This window comes from Pongo abelii, chromosome 10, assembly GCF_028885655.2.
Source record: "Pongo abelii isolate AG06213 chromosome 10, NHGRI_mPonAbe1-v2.0_pri, whole genome shotgun sequence".
Taxonomy (NCBI): domain Eukaryota; kingdom Metazoa; phylum Chordata; class Mammalia; order Primates; family Hominidae; genus Pongo; species Pongo abelii.
In genome coordinates, this window is record NC_071995.2 from 116,699,913 (window position 1) to 116,722,039 (window position 22,127).

A 22,127-nucleotide genomic window follows, 5' to 3' on the forward strand; every position below is an offset into this window, starting at 1 on the left:
AGTAGTGCCTCTCGGATGAGACAATGTGAATTCTGAAAAGCAATTAAAAACCCAACCTCAAACACTCACTGTCAGGCATTGTGCAGGCATAAATTGGTACAAACTTTCCAGAAAGCAATATGACGATGTTCACCATAATTTTTAAAATATGGGGTTTTTGTTGCTGTTGTTGTTGTTTTTGAGATAGAGTCTCACTGTCACTCAGGCTGCAGTGCAGTGGCACGATCTCAGCTCACTGCAACCTCCACCTCCCAGGTTCAAGAGATTCTCCTGCCTCAGCCTCCCAAGTAGCTGGGATTACAGGCATGCGCCACCAAGCCCAGCTAAATTTTTGTATTTTTAGTAGAGACGGGGTTTCACTATGTTGGTCAGGCTGGTCTCAAACTCCTGACCTCAGGTGATCCACCGGCCTCGGCCCCCTAAAGTGCTGGGATTATAGGTCTGAGCCACCGCGTCCAGCCAAAATATGCAAATGTTTCGCTGCAAGACCCCTCTCCTATGAATTCACTGTAAAGGAATAGCCACGGGGGTCCCCAAAGATAACACTTAGGGGTATTCACAGCAGTGTTGCTTATGATAGGAAAAATATGGATATTTCCAAAAATAGGAGATTGGTTGAATAAATTGTTAGTATTCAGGTATTAAAAATAAGAAGTGAATGCATTTATTGACAAAGGAAGATGTTTATGACATAACACTGTAATTTGGTGCAATTCTTTTTTAAGACAGGACCTCACTCTGTGGCCCAGGCTGGAGTTCAGTGGTACTATCTCAGCTTACTGCAGCCTTGACCTCCAGGACTCAAGCAATCCTCCCACTTCAGCCTCCCAAGTAGCTAGGACTTCAGGCACATGCCACCACACCCAGCTAATTTTCTTTTTTTGGTAGAGGTAGAGTCTCATGTTGCCCAGGCTGGTCTCAAACTCCTGGGTTCAAGCAATTCCCCCACCTTGGCTTCCCAAAGTACTGGGATTCCAGGTGTGAGCCACCATGCCTGGCCTGCAATTTTTTTTTAAAGAGAGAAAACTGCCATCTGCTTCTCACTGTGGGTAAAGAGAGAAAGTCACCTTTGGAGCAGATTTTGTATGTACTGAGTGACTGAGAGGCCCCTCCCTGTCAGCCACACTCATGTTCAGTGAGTCAACACCATTGTGCTAGAGGTAAAGAGTAACATGACCTTTACAGCTCATCAGCCAGGAGTCATTTTGCCTCCCTGGGAACATTTTGAAATATCTGGGGATATTTCCATGTGTCATGACTTTGAGTTGGGGGATGTTACTGGTGTCTCATGGGCAGAGGTCAAGGATGCTTCTAACCAAACATCCTTCAATGCATGAGGCAGCCCCCAGTGCATGGTCCACCCCCCACTTTATTTTTAAGACAGGATCTTGCTCTGTCACCCAGGCTGGAGTGCAGCAGTGTGATCATGGCTCACTGAAGCCTCAATCAGTGTCCTGGGCTCAAGTGATCCACCAGCCTCAGCCTCCCGAGTAGCTGGGACTACAGGCGTGTGCCACCACACATGGCACATTTTTTTGTATTTTTTGTAGAGACGGGGTTTCACCATGTTGCCCAGGCTGGTCTGGAATTCCTGAGCTCAAGAGATCCTTCTGCCTTGGCCTCCCAAAGTGCTGGGATTTCAGGCGTGAGCCAGTGTGCCCAGCAGCATGGTCCCTTTTGATGCTGACTATACCTGAATCAGGATCTGCCAGCACGAAAAAAACACAAAAGGGCTCGCATGGAGGACTGGGCCAATGACCTGTTTCAAGTATGTTCTGTTTTGTTCACCGCTGCTTCCTCAGCCCTGCTGGCACCCCATAGCCTCTCAGATTAGAAGACTTCTCCAGGCCTAGCGCAATATTCAACGAATGCCTGTTGAATAGCGCAGGTTGAATCAAGCAAGGACAGCTGTGAGCCTCCACCTGACTCTGCCAGACTGATGCTCAACAGTGACACCTTGTGGTGGGAACTGCAACAACCGTGCTCATGGCCACCAACACTGCGGCTGGCGTGTGCAGAGCGGATCCCTTGGGACAGAAAGGCCCCAGAATTAGCAGAAAAATCATGAGGCTAGAGAGAAGCAGGAAGCCTCGGGAAGATGATATCTGACGTTCTGCTAATAAAGACAAACAGGTATCTGAGCAACAAATGGAAAAGATCCAGGAGGGATGACAATATATTTGGCCCCCAAACTGATAGAAAAGTCACAGAGGTTATTTTATTAGGTGAAAAAAAAAGTTTAAGCAATATGTGTGGATAATTCTATTTTTTTAAGTATACATATATCCATTTGTCAGGAAAAATTATACCAAAATGACAAGAGCAGTTACCTAGAGGGTAGGGCTTAGGATGATTTTTTTTTTTTAATCTATTTTCTGGTTTATGTTACAATTAATGCAAATTACTTCTGTAAAAAAAAAAAAAATTAGAAGCTAGACATTGACCCAAAATGCAAAGCCACTTCAGCATGTCTAAAGTAAAAAGACCTTGGTCTCCTATTCACACTCAATATTTTCATATCTGGACCCTAATTATCCAGAACCAGATACCCTAAACCTCAACAGGTCTTCCTGGGGCAAGAGTTCAAATCCAAGAGCTGCCCTTGCTGGCGTCTTCCGGCCTCCAAATCCCAGGTCCACGCTGCCTCTTCCTGCGTTTCGGATTTGCCCCCCAGGGTTGACTCTGTCTCGTCCTGGCCTGCAGTGGCGGGCACGGGATGCCGAGGGACCGTGGCAGCTGTGCTGGGGACAAGTCTCCACATCCCCGACCCCAGGGCCTGCTCACCTGACATGTGGACATTCCTGAGGCAGGAGAGGGAGGCGTTGAGGCGGGCACACTCCTCCCGGTTGGCTCCATATTTCTCCACGGTCTCGCACACCTGTTCATCCGTCATCTCCAAGAGGTCCTCCAGGCTCAGCTGGCCGGGGGAGATTTCCTAGAGGAGGGGAGAGAGGATTGTCAACCGTGGGGCAGGAACAGCATCTCTGCCTCCACGCTGCCCTCTAGTGGTGCCTAGAGGAGAACACTCCGCAGTGTAAACGCTTTGCATGACAGTGGGGTCTCCGAATCTCGGGTTTGCCACTTATTATCTAGATAACCTCTGACCAGTCGCTTGACCTCTCTGGGCCTCACTTTATTCATCTGTAAAGTGGGAATCCTAAGTGTCCATACTTGGCAAGGTAGCGCAGGTGCTTAGTGCTATTATAATTACCACCCTGTCTGGCGTCAACACTGTGCCTGTCTCTCGAACGTTTATAAGGCAGGGCCCCATTTTTTCATGTTTGCATGGCTCTCAGTGCCTCCCACTCTGCAGGGACTCATCTAAAATCCCAGCACAAACTCAGAGCACGCACAGGACAAGGCAGGTGTGCTGGTGGCTGGGCCCCACTCTCTCTCTGCTTCCTCTCTTCTCTGGGTCTAGGGCTCACACTGGTCTTCAGAAACCCTAATGGAAAAGGGGCTGAAAGTCCATGCTCCATGCTGGAAATGAAAATAGGTTTGTTTTTGAGCCCCATGGGGCATGGCTTTGCATCCTAAGGCAAAGCGGAAACACTGGAGTATAGAGTAGAGTGGGGGGAAAGGGACCTAGAAAAGGTAGGATTCCCAACTTAACATGTTGGGCAGGTGAACTTTCACCGCCACCCCATGTTCCCAAAACAGTGTCTCCCTAGACCATCATATGGACACACCTCAAAACTTGTCAAGCTTCTATATTTATGCATCTGTATCTGTATGTATATGTGAGTCTTCTTTTATAGCACTTACTACTCAACATTTTAACATATGTTGTTATTACTTAAGGGTTTTTGTCTTTTTTTGTTTTTTGTTTATTTGTTTGTTTGTTTGTTTTGAGACAGTCTCGCTCTTGTTTCCCAGGCTGGAGTGCAATGGCGCGATCTTGGCTCACTGCAACATCCGCCTCCCGGGTTCAAGCGATTCTCTTGCCTCAGCCTCCTAAGTAGCTAGGATTACAGCCACCCACCACCACACCTGGCTAATTTTTGTATTTTTAGTAGAGACGGGGTTTCACCATGTTGGCCAGGCTGGTCTCAAACTCCTGACCTCAGGTGATCTGCCCACCTCAGCCTCTGAAAGTAAATAAGGGTGAAATAGCCTACGGATGGTGATTCTAGGGCAGTATTGCAGAATACATCTACCCTCTTGTGGTCATGTTTGTGTATTACAACAAGATACAGCTCCCACATTAAACTGATAGCAAGAAAGAGGAAAACTGTTTCAGTACAAAAAATTATCTTCAAAAACATGAGCTATGGGGCAAAAGTCGAGGCCCAATCAGTGCCTTTTCAACTCACCTGGGCAGGCAGGGGGCAGAGAGAGAAGAATAGTGGAGTCACTTAGAGGCTTTCTCAAATAGGGACACATTGCTGGTGAGCCCCTTTAAGAAAGGTGATGACCAAGGATCTGTTTATTTCTGGTTGTTGTTTTTCTTAAATAGAGACAGGGTCTCTCTCTGTCACCCAGGCTGGGGTGCAGTGGCGCCATCATATCTTACTGCAGCCTCAAACTGCTGGGTCCAAGCGACCCTCCCACCTCAGTCTCCTGAGTAGCTGGGACTACAGGCATGCACCAACATGCCTGGCTAATTTTTAAATTTTTTGTAGAGATAGGATCTCACTATGTTGCCCAGGCTGGTCTCGAATTCCTGGCCTCAAGCAATCCTCCCACCTCGGTTTCCAAAAGTGTTGAGATTACGGACATGAGCCACTGCACCCGGTCCAGGATCTGAAGGTACAGAATGACTCACATTTGAAGGGGGTGATTCATAACATAAAAGGATTCTCCTCTTTGCTTCAGGATTCACTTGTGCATTTTAATCTTATGATTTACATATGTATATATTTCAATTTACTCTGAAGTTTAAGATCAGAAAAAATCATAAAAGTAACATTTTTATAACATCAAAAATGGAGAAACCCTTAACAAACCTGGGCCAAAAGGGCAGACACACCTCTGTTTGATAAAATAATAGTAATAATAATAATAATAGCTGAAATCGATGGAACACTGTTTTAAGGTTTTTGATAGATTTCCTTTTATTATCACAAAGACTACTGAAAGTAGGCACTTTTATCATCACCACTTACGACTAGGACAGTAAAATTCAGAGAGGTTAGACCACTTGCCTAAGGTTACACAGCAAGTCATTGGTGGAGCCAGGATTCAAACCCAGCTGTTTTACTTTGGAGCTTTCTCCATACTTCAGTCACTTCACAGAAAGGGGACCTCTGGTGGACACATACCTGAACTGCAGACAAAGAGCTGAAACCCCACGTCTTCTCCCACCCACTCCCTGGGTCCCTGGACTCAAGATGCTCACTGACTAAGGCAAGAGCCAAAACTCAGGTACCTGCAGGCCAGGTAAATGTAAATGAGCAAATCGCTGCCAGACAGGAGCTCAGTTCAGCATGGTCAACATTTCTGATTTTGTAAGTGAAGCCAGAGATCTGGGTTTTTTAGGCAGACTCTTTTGGTTTTTAAGTATCGGCTCAAAATAAATGTCCTGACATCATATTAACCAAACAACAACAACAACAACATGTCTGCATATCAGAACCAGCTTGAGGGCCACCAGTTTTCAACCCCTGGTCTAGAATCGTTTCTGCCTTATTTGCCCCCACAAGTGGCACTTGATAAATAAATGATCCTGAAGCCTCCCAAAAAAATGCCCTGAGCCATGCAAATACAGCACTGTCTGTCCTTATACAGGACCATTCATTCTACGGATATTTGCAAGAAACTCATCTGGGCTCTCTGGCTATGCTGGAAATAAGGAAATATGGGATTGCGCATGGTCTGATATGCATATGCAAGATGGGGTGGGGTGGGGGCCTGGAGGAATGGAGCAGGGTGATGCTGCATCTAACTTGGGATTCTTAGATCTGGTGGGGCTGGATGAGATTCTTGTCCCTGAGGACAAGGTCTAAAAAAGACAGGAAGCCTCTTCAAGTAGGAAGCAGGGAACGCCTTGAGAGAGGACTCTTGGTTTCACCAGCAGGGAGGCAAGCTCCTCTTCTGCCCAGCTCTGGGGGGCCCAGGCAACAGGAAAACAAGGCTAATGCACAGTGCTTCCAACCTAAAGCTTTGCTGTCCATCTGAGCTGAACATCCTGCTAGCCCCATCCAGTTACCAGCTAGACTAGTCACTTAGCTCTGAGCCTCAGTTTCCTGCTCTGTACAAGGGGGATAACAGTCACACCTACTCAAAAGGTCATTGTGAGGAGGCTGGACAGTCTCAGCAGTTGAGATCCTAAGTGCAAAACCTTTAGCACAATGCCTGGCATGAAAGATGCAGTGATGTCCGCTGGTTTTATTAGGTTTGGCTTGGCCCTGTCACTGCAAATGAGTTGGTCTCTGGGATCCCAGGGGGTAAGAAAATCTCACGATCCTCAAGATGTTAAGAACGTGGTCTAATCTTTGAGAGCGGACATAAGATGTCAGATGCTCACAACAGTAACAGGCTGGCATCTACTGAGTGCTACTGAGTGCTATTTGGTGCCAGAATATGAACTGAACTTTTTTTTTTTTTTTTTTTGAGACAGAGTCTTTCTCTGCACCCAGGCTGGAGTGCAGTGGTGCGATCTCAGTTCATTGTAACGTCCGCCTCACAGGTTCAAGCTATTCTCCTGCCTCAGCCTCCCGAGTAGCTGGGACTGCAGGAGTGCACCACCATGCCCGGCTAATTTTTGTACTTTTAGTAGAGATGGGGTTTCGCCATGTTGGCCAGGCTGGCCTCAAACTCCTGATCTCAAGTGATCTGCGCAAAGTGCTGGGATTACAGGCGTGAGCCACCGCACCTGGCCCTTTTTTTTTTTTTTTTTTTTTTTTTTTTTTGAGACAGGGTCTCACTCTGTCACCCAGGCTGGAGTGTAGAGGCATGATCATAGCTCACTGTCACCTCAACCTCCTGGGCTCAGGTGATCCTCCTCCCTCAGCCTCCCAAGTAGCTAGGACCACAGGCATGCACCACCACACCCAGCTAATTTTTGTATTTTTTGTAGAGATGGGTTTCGCCACGTTGCCCAGGCTGGTCCCAAACTCCCGTGCTCAAGCGATCCATCTGCCCTGGCCTCTCAAAGTGCTGGGATTACAGGCATGAGCCACTGTGCCCAGCTGAGTTGAACATTTTATAAAAATCATCTCATTCTATGATGTCGGCTATTTAAGAAGAGATGAGAATCATTATGCACATTTCACAGATGATAATATTAATGCTCTAAGAAAGTATTGTTCAATATGGCAGCCATGGGCCCCATTAATTAATGTTAAACACAATTTAAAATCTTAATCACATGTCCTAACCACAAGTGGCTACCACATCCGGCAGCACAGATAGAAAATATTTCCATCGTAGCAGAAAGTTCCACTGGACAGCGCTGGACTAAGAGGTGAAGTGATTTGGCCAAGGTGACTCTGTGAATATGTGGCAGAGCTGGAGGGTTCTAACTGACTCTGGAAGCACACTCTCAATGACCCCATTCAGACAGCATCAGTGATCCTGAATGTTTTCATCCGGCACATTTTATTCAGAGCCTGCTATGTGCCAGGGGCTGTGCTGGGCACAGCCAGAAACCTGCAGCTCAAGAGCAACACAGGGGGTAGCTGCTGGCCAGTAAGGGGCAGGGGACACAGGGGCTCCCCAGGTCACCTCCAGGACTTCCTTGCGCACATCGACGATTCGGAACCAGTGCCGTAGCTGGGGGAAGCCGTCCAGCTCCGCATTGCGCTCCTGCAAGGCCACCTTCTTTTTGCAGGACAGCTGCCGGCTGAAGTACTTCACCAGCTTGCTCTGTGGAGACACAGACGAGGACAGAGGACACATCTCAGAGGCAGTGGCACAAGGAAAAGAGGCGAGAACCCCCTACGAACCCCCACCCTAAACCCAGCCAACTCTATTTTAAGGACTGGTTCCGCTACAGTGAGATCCAGTTTGGCACCCATCTTTCCACCTCATTGGTGAAGATGGTCAAACAGGCGGCTCTAGCATCTTGCTTGGGGCTGGGGGAGGCGGCGCACATTAGTACCAGTTCAGTGGAGGGCCTTTTGATCTCACAATTGCACACATCTTTTTCTGTTTTTGTTTTCTTTAGTTTTGAGATGGAGTTTCGCTCTTTCACCCAGGCTGGAGTGCAATGGCGTGATCTCTGCTCAGTGCAACCTCCATCCCCCAAGTTCAAGCGATTCTCCAGCCTCAGCCTCCCGAGTATCTGGGATTACAGGCGCGCGCCACCACGCCTGGCTAATTTTTGTATTTTTAGCAGAGATGGGGTTTTACCACGTTGGCCAGGCTGGCCTCAAACACGTGACCCCAGGTGATCCGCCCGCCTCAGCCTCCCAAAGTGCTGGGATTACAGGCGTGAGCCACCGCGCCCGGCCTGCACGCATCCTTTGATCCAACAATTCCACTTGCAAGAACTCCTCCAACAGATGCCCATCCTGTGCAGAATGACTGTACGAGAGGCTACTTCTCTACAGTTCTGTCTGCAATAGCAAAGGACTGCAAACATTCTGAGAGTCCATCAGTAGGAGACTCGTGACATAAAGGACGCTACAGCCAACAAAGAAACTTACGCAGCTCTAAAATCAAACCACGAAGCAGGCTCTGTACTGCCAGAGAGCAGTCTCCAGGGTACACTGATAAATAAAAATAAATACTCTCCCATTCATAAGGAAAATGTTTCCCTGTATATATCTTTGTAAATATAGAAACACTGTCCACAAGGACTCCCAATTCGCTTTTTTTTTTTTTTTTTTTTTGAGATGGAGTCTCACTCTGTCGCCCAGGCTGGAGTGCAGTGGCGCGATCTCAGCTCACTGCAAGCTCCGCCTCCCAGGTTCACGCCATTCTCCTGCCTCAGCCTCCCAAGTAGTTGGGACTACAGGCGGCTGCCACCACGCCTGGCTGATTTTTTTGTATTTTTAGTAGAGATGGGGTTTCACCATGTTAGCCAGGGTGGTCTCGATCTCCTGACCCGGGGATCTGCCCGCTTCGGCCTCCCAAAGTGCTGGGATTACAGTCGTGAGCCACCGCTCCCGGCCAAGGACTCCCAATTCTTTAGGGGAGGGAAGAGGAAGGGTGGGGAAAAAGGGTGGGGGAAACATTTTATTTAAACTCTTTTGTGCTGTTTGAATTGTAAGTCCTACAAAAGCATCCAAAAATTACTCTTTTAAAATGAGATAGACCTGAACCTAGGCTTCTGGAGGGATCCCACGACATGAGAAAAGAAAGTTTTTTATTTCTGGGTTTGTAAAATCTCACAACATTAACCAAAGAAAGGCAATACTTGTGTGTCTGAGCAGAGAAAACAATTTGGAAGAATAAACTCCAGGCTTCTAACTTGGGTCAAGAATTTCTTTATATACAGTTTTTTGTATGCATTCAGTAGTTACCCGAGGTATAATACATTATTATCTTTTTTTTTTTTTTTTTTTAAAGAGACAAGGTCTTGTTCCATTGCCCAGGCTGGAGTGCAGTGGTGCAATCATAGCTCACTGCAGCCTCTAACTCCCTGGCTCAAGAGAGCCTCCTGCCTCAGCCACCCAAGTAGCTAGGACTACAGGTGAGTGCCACCAAACCTGGCCTATATTATCATCTTTGTAATTTAAAATGTATTTAATAAAGATAATTAAATAAAACAAAATTAGAATTAGGTATGGAGGTGTCTGTGGCATTTCAAAACACAGTCAACCAACATTTATCAAGAACAAAGTCTGAATTCTAGGATCAAAAAATTCGGAGGGCCAGGTGCCGTGGCTCACACCTGTAACCCCAGCACTCTGGGCGGCCAAGGCGGGAGGACCGCTTGAGCCCAGGAGTTTGAGACCAGCCTGGGCAATGTGGTGAAACCCTGTCTCTACAAAAATAAAATAAAATAAAAATCCTCACTCAGGAGGCTGAGGTGGGAGGATCACCTGAGCCCAGGAGGTGGAGGCTGCAGTGAGCCATGATCATACCACTGCACTCAACGCTAGCTGACAGAGTGAGACCATCACTTAAAACAAGACAAAACAAAACAAAACAAAACTTGGAGCCTGGGCTTCTGTTGCTTTTGCTATCTGGTCTCCATTCCCCCTTTTTTTTTTTTTTTTTTTTGCGACAGAGTCTTGCTGTGTCACCCAGGCTGGAGTGCAGTGGCACGAACTCGGCTCACTGCAAGTTCCACCTCCTGGGTTCACGCCATTCTCCTGCCTCACCCTCCTGAGTAGCTGGGACTACAGGCACCTGCCACCACGCCCGGTTAATTTTCTGTATTTTTAGTAGAGATGGGGTTTCACCATGTTAGCCAGGATGGTCTCGATCTCCTGACCTCATGATCTGCCCGCCTCGGCCTCCCAAAGTGCTGGGATTACAGGCGTGAGCCACCGCGCCCGGCCTTCCATTCCCCCTTTTACCGAAAAGAACATGTCAACTTTCTTTCAAGGAACCTCCCTTCTTTGGCCCGCAGTCCATCTGGCTGATGTAAGGCTGTTCCCATTGTATCACCCCATCACAGCTGCAGGGTGCGCACGTGACCCAGGCCCCACCAAACAGCTGTACTTGGGTCAAGGGCAATCACGGATCCAGCTGGGACACTGAGACCCCACCAGGACCCCTTCCAAGCACTCAGGATATAGCCATAGCACACCCTCCAGAGCTGCCAGGTGGTGTCATGGAAGACAGGAGCTGCCTGGGCCATCGTCCCTGCTGCCATCTGGGAGCCTCCTGACACTGAAGCCCATTTAGAAGACAGCAGAGCCAAGAGATGGAGTCACATTCCCAGCCACATCCATCATCTGAGCCCTAGCAGTGAGCGGAGAAACCAGATCTCCCTGGACTCTGCAGTGATGTGTGCCAATAAATTCTCTTCTTTTGCTTAAGCTGCGGTGAGCTGGATTTCTGTTGCTAAAGCCTCCTGACTCATAGGGAAATTAAAGAACATCAAGTCCACCTCCTTGAGGGAGTCTTGGCATCCCTGGTATACTGGTTTCCTGTGGCTGCTGTCATGAATAACCACATGCTAAGTGGCTAAAAACAACACAAACATACTGATCTCGCACTTCTGGAGATCAAAAGTCCCAAATCAGTCTCATGGGGCTAAAGTCAAGATGTCAGCAGGGCTGGTTCCTTCCAGGGGCTCCAGGCAAGAATCAGTTTCCTTCCCTTTTCAGTGATCAGAGGCCGCCCTCATGCCTTGGCTTCTGGCCCCTTCCCCACATTACTCCACTTCCTCCATCACCACATCTCCTGCTACTGCCCCTTACCCTCCTGCTTCCCTCTTATACAGACCCTTGCAATGATCTGGGGCCCAACCAGACAACCCAGGGCAATCTCCCCATTTCAAGATCCTTATCTTACATCTGCAAAGTTCTTTTTCCCATGTATGGTCACACAATCACAACTTCTGGGAATTAGGAGGTGGAAATAATTGGGGGACTGTTATTTAGCCCACCACACCTGTGCACTTACCCGGGCAAGTGGTTCAACTCTACCTGGAGGAGAGGGGAGGGGCTGAGGAAAGGCAGCCCCAGCAGAGGTCAGGGCCCATGAGACGACCATCCAAGAAGAGCATCCAGAAATAGCAATGGCCCAATGAAGTGGGGAGATTAGGTAAATACAGAAAACTGAGCAAATAAACAAATCTATTGAGCATTATTTTTCTTCCTGTCTGAGAAGAGTGACATGGATGTGGGATGGGAAAAGCTAGACTAAATCCTGTGGTATTGGTTTGGGAAGAGTTACCCCATACATATAGATATAAAAATTAACGTTGATGTAAATGTGTGTATATGTATACATACATGCATTGCACACACACACATATATATATATAACCTAGATTGTCCACTGAAGGGACTGAGATTTACTCCAAAAGGTGAGTTCTGGGCTACATTAGTTTACAAGGACTGCTGTAACAAACTACCACAAGTTGGATGGTTCGAACAGGAAACATTTCCAGTTTCACAGTTCTGGAGGCTAGAAATTTGAAATCAAGGTGTTGGTGAGGCCATGCTCCCCGTGAAGGCACTGCGGAAGGCCCTGCTACAGGCCCCTCTCCTCGCTTCTGAGAATCCCATGGCTTGTGGCAGCCAAACTTCAATCTTCACAAAGCATTCTCCTTGTATGTGTGACTGTGTCCAAATTTTCCCTTTTTACAAGGACACCAGCCGTATTGGACTAATATGAACTCATCTAAACTAATTCCATCTCCAACAACCCTATTTCCAGATAAGGTCATATTCTGAGACACTGAGGATTAGGATTTCAACATTTGAATCTTGAGGGATCACAACTGGAACCAGAACATGGACCTTTGAAAGACACCAAAAGCAAGAATGAAGCCCTGACCACCCCAGTCTGACCATCTGTCTGCAAAGACACTGCATTCATCCTAGATAAGGGACCTGGGTGACAGAGCGAGACTCCATCTCAAAAAATAATAATAATAATTAATTAATTAATTTAAAAAATAAAAAACTAAGCAGGTTTAAATTACTAAATATTCTTTAAAAGCCAAATATATCATTTACCTAGTTTGTTTAAAGTACAGGTTACAGTTATACTGCAAGAGAATGTACTTTTAATCGGATAGAAAACTGTGTCTTCCTGCTTCGTAATTTAAGTTCTGATTTTGAAATTAGTAGGGTTTAATTTAATCCATCCTATTTATAGAAATTACATTAAAGATATATAAACTTACATCATTGGCAAAATCCGCAAATCGGGCTTTTTACCAAGTGGTTTTCCTCAGTCTTTTCTTCTGAATAAATGATGTTTTACTGTTCATTATTGTATATCTATGTATGCCTGTGTTGTATTTCAAATATTGCAAAAGAAATAAGGATCTGGTCTCTTTAAAAAATAATAATAAATGACCATGCTTTATCAATTTCTTTTCTTTTCTTTTCTGAGACAGGGTCTCACCATGTTACCCAGGCTGGTCTTGAGCTCCTGGGCTCAACTAATCCATTCACTTCAGCCTCCCTAGGTGCTGGAACTACAGGTGTGAGCCACCATGCCCAGCCTCAATTTCTTAAACAAAAGAGGTAATATCAACTTGGAAGCCAGTGATGTCATGCCTTGTACCTTTACAAAAAGTCACAGAAAATTGAAAAACTAGGCTAAGACCAGAAGTTAAATGGCAGGACCAGGGGAACCATGGTACTACCTTATGCAAACATCTGCTGGAGAATAGTAGTGTTTCCCAACTGTAAGTATCACTGATAACTTGAGAGGTGGTACCCAGGCATAGTGTTAAATAACATCGTATCATGTAGCATAGCGAGCACCTTCTTTTTCTCCAGCCATCTGACTATATCAAGGAGACAGTCTCTGTTGAATGATACTATACCTTTAACAACTCTCTAACCTCTGTAACACTTGCTAATCTCTCTCTTTTTTCTTTTTTTTTTTGAAACAAGTTCTCACTCTGTCACCCAGGATAGAGTACAGTGGCACGATCATGGCTCACTGTAGTCTCGACCTCCTGGGCTCAAGCCATCCTCCCACCTCAGCTTCTCATGTAGCTGGGACAACAGGTATGTGCCACCATGCTTGGCATGGGCCACCACACCACGCCTTTTTTTATTTTTTGTAGAGACGGGCTTTACTTGGTTGCCCAGGCTGGTCTCTAACTCCTGGATTCTAGCACTCCTCCTGCCTCAGCCTCCCAAAGTGCTGGGATTATAGGCATGAGCCACTGCTCTCTTTATAACAGAGCACAGGACACAGTCTCAGAGCCTTCGGCAGATAACAATATGCAACACAATTTCGTGACACTTGTGTTTACATTGTATTTATTTTCTTCATTGCCTTCCATTTATGCCAAGTGATAATAGTTTTCCATTACAATAGTTACACATGGTTTAATTTTTAAATACATGTATGTTAAAAAATTGGGTTGATTCGGCTGGACACAGTGGCTCACGCCTATAATCCCAGCACGTTCGGAGGCCGAGGCTGGTGGACCACCTGAGGTCGGGAGTTTGAGACCAGCCTGACCAACATGGAGAAACCCCATCTCTACTAAAAATACAAAACTAGCCGGGCGTGGTGGCGCATGCCTGTAATCTCAGCTACTCGGGAGGCTGAGGCATGAGAATCGCTTGAACCCAGGAGGTGGAGGTTGCAGTGAGCCGAGATCGTGCCATTGCACTCCAGCCTGGGCAACAAGAGCAATACTCAGTCTCAAAAAAAAATTTTTTTAATTGAGTTGATTTAAAGAAAATACACAGATATGGCAAAAAGTATGATGGTGGTATCAAACTGATGCATTTGGAGAAACACTGTAATACAAAATAAAGTTCTGACTCCTTAAACTATTACTTGGGGCTTAACCCTACTCCATTTCTCCTTCCTTGCCTCATTCATTTCCATGTAATTCCCTAAACAGGGCCAGGCACAGTGGCTCAAACCTGCAATCCCAGCACCTTAGGAGGCCAAGGTGGGAGAATCGCTTGAGCTCATGAGTTCGAGACCAGCCTGGCCAACATGGTAAGACCCTGTCTCTTCTAAAAATACAAAAATGATCCAGGCATGGTGTTGTGCGCCTGTGGTCCCAGATACTCAGGAGGCTGAGGTGGGAGGATGGCTTGAGCCTGGGAGGTCGAAGCTGCAGTGAGCTGTGTTCATGCCACTGCACTACAGCCTCGGCAACAAAGTGAGAACTTGTATTTAAAAAAAAAAAGGGGGGCGGAAATTCCCTAAACACATGCAGGACCCCAAATGTCACCTCTCTGATTCCTCCTACCTGGAAGTCCTTTCCATACCCACCTGAGGAAGGCTATAAAAATGACCTGAATCCTTTACACCCCTCCTGTGTCCATACCCTTTTCAATGTCATTTTGCAGTTAATTCACCAAAGAGGTGCAGTCTGTATCCACGCCTTTTCAATGACGCTGGCCATGTGACTTGCCTCAACCAATAGAAGGAGGCCTGTGTGCTTCTACTTGCTGGCTTGGACCCCTGTCATCTTCATGAGAATGTGACCAGGCTAGTCAGCTGAAGGATAAGAGACTACATGGTGTAGAGTCAAGTTTTCCCAGACATCCCAGCCAAAACCATCCTAGCTCAGTTGACAGCCAACTCTTGCCTGGCTATTGGTTATAAGTGAGGCCATCCCAGATCAGATGAGCCACCAATCTACTGCTGATCCCAGAGGCATGGCCAATAAATGCTTATGTTATGTGCCACTGGGGTTTTGTGTTTGTTATGCAGCATTATGGGGACCCATAGCTAACTGATACACCACCACCTCAACGCATGAAAATCTGAATTTTTCTCCAAAGCCCACCTCAAATGCCACCTGCTCCAGCAGGACCTTATAAATTCTTTCTTGGGACTTTATTTATACACACTGTATTACAGAATTATTCAGAATTTTTCTTGCATTATAACTGACAAAGAAGACACTAGATCCCTTAAAGGGTTAAGGTGTCCTTGCTAGATTTGGAAGAGTAAATGAAATAAATGTAACAATAAAAATACGGCCAGGCACGGTGGCTCATGCCTGTAATCCCAGCACTTTGGGAGGCCAAGGTGGGTGGATCACCTGAGGTCAGGAGTTCGAGACTAGCCTGGTCAACATAGTGAAACCCTGTCTCTACCAAAAATACAAAAATTAGTCAGGCATGGTGGTGCACGCCTGTAGTCCCAGCTACTCAGGAGGTTGAGGCAGGAATCTTTTGAACCCAGAAGGTGCAGTTTGCAGTGAGCCGAGATCACGCCACTGCACTCCAGCCAGGGCAACACAGCGAGAATCTGTCTCAGAAAAAAAAAAATTAAAAAGAAAAAACAATAAAAATAAAAGTACCATTACTGAGCACTTCCCCCATGTGCTAGGCCCATGCTGAAGGTCACACATGCATTATTTCAATATATCCTTACATTCCCAGGAACTAGGTCCTATTAACATCTACATTGTACCAAACAAGAAACTAGGCACAGAGAAGTTAAGTCATTTGCTCACAATCACACAGCTAGTAAGTGCAGAGCCAAGATTCAAACCCAGTCTAATTCAAACACTCCAAAGTTACAGAAAGGATAACCTCATTTTAATTTACTTTAATTATTTAATAAATGCATGCATATATTTTCTTTTCTTTTCTTTTCTTTTTTTTTTTTTTTTGAGACAGAGTCTCACTCTGTCACCCAGGCTGGACTGCAGTGGCTTGATCTCAGCTCACTGCAATCTCTGCCTCCAAGGTTCAAGCGATTCTCCTGCCTCAGCCTCCCGAGTAGGTGGGACTACAGGTGCGCACCACCACACTCAACTAATTTTTGGATTTTCACTAGAGACGGGGTTTTGTGCCACGTTGGCCAGGTTGGTCTCGAACTCCCAACCTCAGGTGGTCCTCCCACTTCGGCCTCCCAAAGTGCTGGGGTTACAAGAGTGGGCCACCATGCCCGGCCGCATATATTTTCCTTGTAAGAAAGTTAGAACATTTCAGGCCGGGTGCAGTGGCTCACACCTGTAATCCCAGCACTTTGGGAGGCCGAGGTGGGCAGATCACCTGAAGTCAGGAGTTTGAGACCAGCCTGACCAACATGGTGAAACCCCAACTCTACTAAAAATGCAAAAATTAGACGGGTGTGTGGCGGGCGCCTATAATCCCAGCTACTCAGGAGCCTGAGGTAGGACAATTGCTTGAACCCAGGAGACGGAGGTTGCAGTGAGCAGAGATCACGCCACTGCACTCCAGCCTGGGCGACAGAGCAAGACTCCACCTCAAAAAAAGAAAGAAAGAAAGTTTGAGCATTTCAGATAAGGCCAGAGCTCCCTTTGACCGCTCCCATGAATGCAGATCCCCATCCCTTGAGGTAGAGCGGGTAATCACTGAGACTAGTTAGGTGCCCATCTTTCCAGATGTTGATCTGTGAATTTTCACAAATATATACATATCTGTTGAAACTCTGCAATGTGGCTTTATGTGTACGATTTCTTTTTTCCTCTCACATAAATGGTATCATACAGCATGCCCTTTTGTGCACTTGCTTTTTTCACTTAGTAGTAAGCCCTGAGGGTCTTTCCACGTTAGTTCATACAGATCTGCCTCGTTCTTTTTAATCTTCTGCATGAAAGATTCCTTTGATACCTGGGTGAAAAGCCCATGATGTGAGCAGTTCTGTGATGTCTGCTGGGACGTCTTTGTCAATGACAATAAAGCGTTTTCAGGAATAACAGCCACCATCACAGCTGCCATGTACTAAACGTTTACAGTATGCCTGGCATCGTGAGCCAAGTGCTGTGAATGTGTTTGTTCCTTTTAATCCATGCGACAATGCTAGCTGTAAGGCTGGTACTTTCAGCCCATTCTACAAACAGGAAGACTGAAACTTCAACAGGCTAAATCATTTGCTGAGATCCACAGAGCTACTGAAGTGGGAGCACCAGGGTGTGATCCCAAAGCTCTGTCTCTTTACCAGGACACTACGCTAGGAGCTGTTCACGGCTCCTTCCCACTGACCTGGAAGTGCAAAAGTTGGGCATCAACCCCTCAGGGGCAGAGAGAGGGCCTTATTCATCTTAGGAAGCCTTCTAAGTGAATTCCCGAATTCTAGTTCTGAGGTTTGGGCAAGTCACTTCAGCTCTCTGAGCCTCCACTTTCTCATCTGTAAAACAGGTGTATTCCACCTTTCCTCGCAGGTCTGCTGGGGCATTACATAAGATATTCTCAGCCAGACGTGGTGGCTCACACCTTTAATCTCAACACTTTGGGAGACAGAGGCGGGTGGATCACCTGAGGTTAGGAGTTCGAGACCAGCCTGGCCAACATGGTGAAACCCCATCTCTACTAAAAATACAAAATTAACCAGGTGTGGTGGAACATGCCTGTAGTCCCAGCTACTTGGGAGGCTGAGACAGGAGAATCGCTTGGACTTGGAGGCAGAGGCTGCAGTGAGCCGAGATCGCACCACTGTACTCCAGCCTGGCCAAGACAGAGTGAGACACTGTCTCAAAAAAAAAAAAAGAAAAGAAAAAAAGAAAAAAAAATTATCTGTGCAGTAGATACCCCATACACCCATGTCCTACTTGTTGAAGGGGGATGTGGATTCTGGGGAGCTGTTTCCCAGGTCACCAAGAGACTGAGATCCTGCACTTGCCAAGGAGCTAGAACCAAGGGGTACTCCAATTATGATACATTAGAAATGGGAGGAGTGAGTTTAGGAAGTAGATGAAGTGAAGGAGACAAGTGGGGACAGTGGCCTCAGTTCCGGCCTTGCCCTTGAGGCAAAAGGGAATGAGAATCATCTTGGGGGACAAGAGTGTACTCAGCCGAGCAGGGAAAAACCCAGAAAACTGCACAGAGTGTGAAGCTGTGCTGGGCAGAGATCGAGCAGTGCTTCCCAAACAGGGATCCTGGGAAAGAGCAGCTCTTTCTCCTGGTTTTCCAGGATTAATGTTGCAGAATAACTGTAGCTGTCAGTTAACAGGGATATGCTTCGAACCAAATGCTATAATGAGCATGTTTTATGAATTACCTTCTTTAATTTTCCACAACACTGGAGGAATGTGATATGGGTCCAATCACTGTCCCCACTGTACAAAGGAAGAAATTGAGACCTAGAAATGTCAAATAACTTGCCCAAGGTCATCAAGATACTAAGTGGATAAACTGGGATTTGAACTCAAGTCTAACAAACTCTTATTAGTTAACACACAAGGAACGTCATGCCAGGCCAAGCGCGATGGCTCACACCTGTAGTCTCAGCACTTTGGGAGGCCGAGGCAGGAGGATCACTTGACGTCAGGAGTTCAAGAGCAGCCTGGACAACATGGTGAAACCCCATCACTACTAAAAATACAAAAAATAGCCGGGTATGGTGGCATACACCTGTAATCCCATTTACTCAGGAGGCTGAGGCACGAGAATTGTTTGAACTCAGGAGGCGGAGGTTGCAGTAAACCAGGAAACCGAGATCGTGCCACTGCACTCCAGCCTGGGCGACAGAGTGAGACCCTGTCTCAAAAAAAAAAAAAAAAAAAAAATCAGATGAAACCACATAGCAGCCAAAACAAAAGGTATAGTATAACCCTAGTTTCTAAATGCAAAATGCATTTATACATATATATATATATATATTTGCACACACAGAGAGAGAGAAAAGAGAAAAAAGGCTGGCAACTGCATCTCTGGGTTATGATAGGTGAAATTTATTTTATTTCTGTCCTTCTATATCTTATAATTTTTCTATAAGATACGGATTTTTTTTTTAAGACAGGAGGTCTTGCTATGTTGCCCAGGCTGGTCTCAAACTCCTGGCTTCAAGCAATCCTTTCGCCTCAGCCTTCTGAGTAGCTGGGATTACAGGCACAAGCCACTATTCCCCATTTATTTTTCTATACGCCTGAATTACCTATATGATAGTAAGTTACAAATCACATGAAAATCAGACATTTGCCAATCATAAAGACACACAGGCCATCCTTAATGTCAGCCATCTCATTAAATAAGTATGACAGGCATTAAATAAATATGCCAGGCATTCTGCTACATACTTGATACATTATTTCACTGAATCATCACAATAGCCTCAATAATAACCCCATCTTATTTACAAATGCGAAAACAGACAGCCACAGGGTTTAAGCAGCTCGCCCAAGGTACTAGATAATTTCACATTATTTCCCTCTTTCCTCAGTTTCCAATCATAAGCTTCATCTGAAGATGTCTGTTAAAAATCAAACATTGCTACTCGTGAGGCTGAGGCTGGAGGATCGCTTAAGGCCAGGAGTTCAAGACCAGCCTGGGCAACATAGCAAGACCTCCATCTCCACCAAAAATTAAAAATCAGTCAGGCATGGTGCTGTGCACCTGTAGTCCCAGCTACTGGGGAGGTTGAGGCGAGAGGATCCCTTGAGCCCAGGAGTTCGAGGCTGCAGTGAACCATGAATCACACCACGGCAGTCCCACAGGGACAATAGAGCAAGACCCTGTCTCCAAAAAAAAAAAAAAATCAAATTTCTAGGCCCGTCTCTTAGAAATTCTGACTCAGTGAATCTGGAGACAGCCCAGGAATCTGTGAAAACACCGAGGACTCCAATGGTTACAAGGATCAGGCAAGCATGAGAAACATCCCTCTACTGTCTGAACGATTGCGTAATGAAAGTAGTTTCTCAGTCAAGCCAAAGGATCTGGGTCCTTGGGCAATAAACACAGGGCAGAAAACCCATTCTAGAAGCCAGGGTTCAACACCCTCAACAATCAGTCCCCTCTCCAAGGGCTGTGGGCTCATTTGTACAACAGGCTCATTTTCCAAGCAGCTTCCAAAGCATTCAGCACTTGTCCAGGCCTGAAGGGGCTCCCAGTGGGCAGGGAAGACAGATGTGCAAATGCAAATCACAAAGCCATATGGCAGGAACCGGAACAGAAGGGCGGCCAGGGTTCAGTGCGGGCATTGAGGATGTCAAGTCAAGAGAGATGCCTTTTAAAAAGCCATGTGCCCGCCAGGTACAGTGGCTCATGCCTGTAATCGCATCAGTTTGGGAGGCCAAGGCAAGCAGATCACCTGAGGTCAGGAGTTTGAGACCAGCCTGGCCCACACGGTGAAACCCCATCTCTACTAAAAATACAAAAATTAACAGGGCATGGTGACGTATGCCTGTAATCCCAGCTACTCCAGAGGCTAAGACAGGAGAATTGCTTGAACCCGGGAGGCAGAGGTTGCAGTGAGCCGAGATGCGCCACTACACTCCAGCTTGGGCACCAGAGCGAGATTCTGTCTCAAAAAAAAAAAAAAAAAGTCATGTTCCATATCATAGGATAATAATAATGGGAGCTCCATGTTTATTCTAAGAGAAGCAAGGCCTCATTCATTCATTTAAAGATGTTCGTGGTGCTTTTTTTTTTTTTTTTTTTTTTTTTTTGAGATGGAGTCTCATTCTGTTGCCCAGGATGGAGTGCAATGGCATGACCTCGGCTCACTGCAACCTCCACCTCCCGGGTTCAAGTGATTCTCGTGCCTTAGCCTCCCCGGTAGCTAAGATTACAGGTGCGTGCCACCACGCCCGGCTAATTTTTGTATTTTTAGTAGAGATGGGGTTTCACCATGTTGGCCAGACTGGTCTCGAACTCCTGACCTCAAGTGATCTGCCTGCCTTGGCCTCCCAAGGTGCTGGGATTACAGGCATGAACCACGGCGCCTGGCCAAGGTGCTTTCAAAATACAGACAACAAGGGATACAAAAATCAACTACACACCACCCCTGCCTTTAAGGTGGGCTATTTCAGGTGGGACCTGAAGGCAGGTGCCTTTTCTGTACCTTTGGATAAGCATAGAAATCAAGAGAGAGCATTTAGATACTTTTACAGCTATTTGATGGAGTAATCTTATGTCTGTTCCATCTAATTTTTTCAAAGTGAGCATTGAATGTTCTTTGGGTTTTTTTCCATTTCATTTCCCTCATAAATCATCTTTATTCTATTTCACAAAAGTATTGGCTGCAAAATGTCAGAAAAGATAAAGCTGATTCTTTACCGCAGAAGGCGGGAAAGGCACTGACCCTTCTACTCGGGGAATTTCAGGTATTCATCTTAATCTACCAACATCTCTACATAAATTACTTTCCAGAATGGTTCCTTGAGTATCATGACAATGCTGAATTGAGTGTTAGATTTTTCTTTAACTTGTTTTGAGACAGGGTCTTGCTCTGTTGTCCAGGCTGGAGTGCAGTGACACAATCATAGCTCACTGCAGCATCAACCTCCTGAACTCAAGCGATCCTCCCACCTCAGCTTCCCAAGTAGCTAGGACTACAAGCGTGTGTCACCACACCCAGCTAATTTTTTTCATTTTTTGTAAAGGTAGAGTCTTGCTATGTTGCCCAGGCTGGCCTCAAACTCCTGACCTCAAGCAGTCCTCCTGCCTTGGTCTCCTAAAGTGCTGGAATTGCAGGCATGAGCCACTGTACCTGGCCCGATTGTGAATATCATTCCACAGATGGGGAAACCAGGCCTTGGAATTGCTGGAATCGTGCCCGTGATCACACAGATAAAGCAGCATCGGGATTGTGATTTGAACTCAGGACCTCTAGTTCCCAGTACTGTGCTCTCTTCACAATTCTCTGTTGAAACAGACCATCAACCGTTGAGAAGCACAATTAGAAAAGGGCCTTTGTATGGCTTCACCCTGCCA

At 46.2% G+C, this 22,127-nt stretch overlaps 1 protein-coding gene across 1 annotated transcript in view; it reads right to left on the reverse strand.

Annotated features, from left to right (window-relative positions):
* The window catches only part of KSR2 (kinase suppressor of ras 2), a 506,187-nt gene that overhangs the window by 389,377 nt on the left and 94,683 nt on the right, over positions 1 to 22,127 (reverse strand). The window contains exons 2-3 of the mRNA XM_063712264.1: positions 7,666 to 7,806; positions 2,785 to 2,935 (exon numbers count right to left, since the gene is read on the reverse strand). Coding sequence (XP_063568334.1) covers positions 2,785 to 2,935; positions 7,666 to 7,806 — 292 coding nt within the window. The remainder of the gene's footprint in view (positions 1 to 2,784; positions 2,936 to 7,665; positions 7,807 to 22,127) is intronic.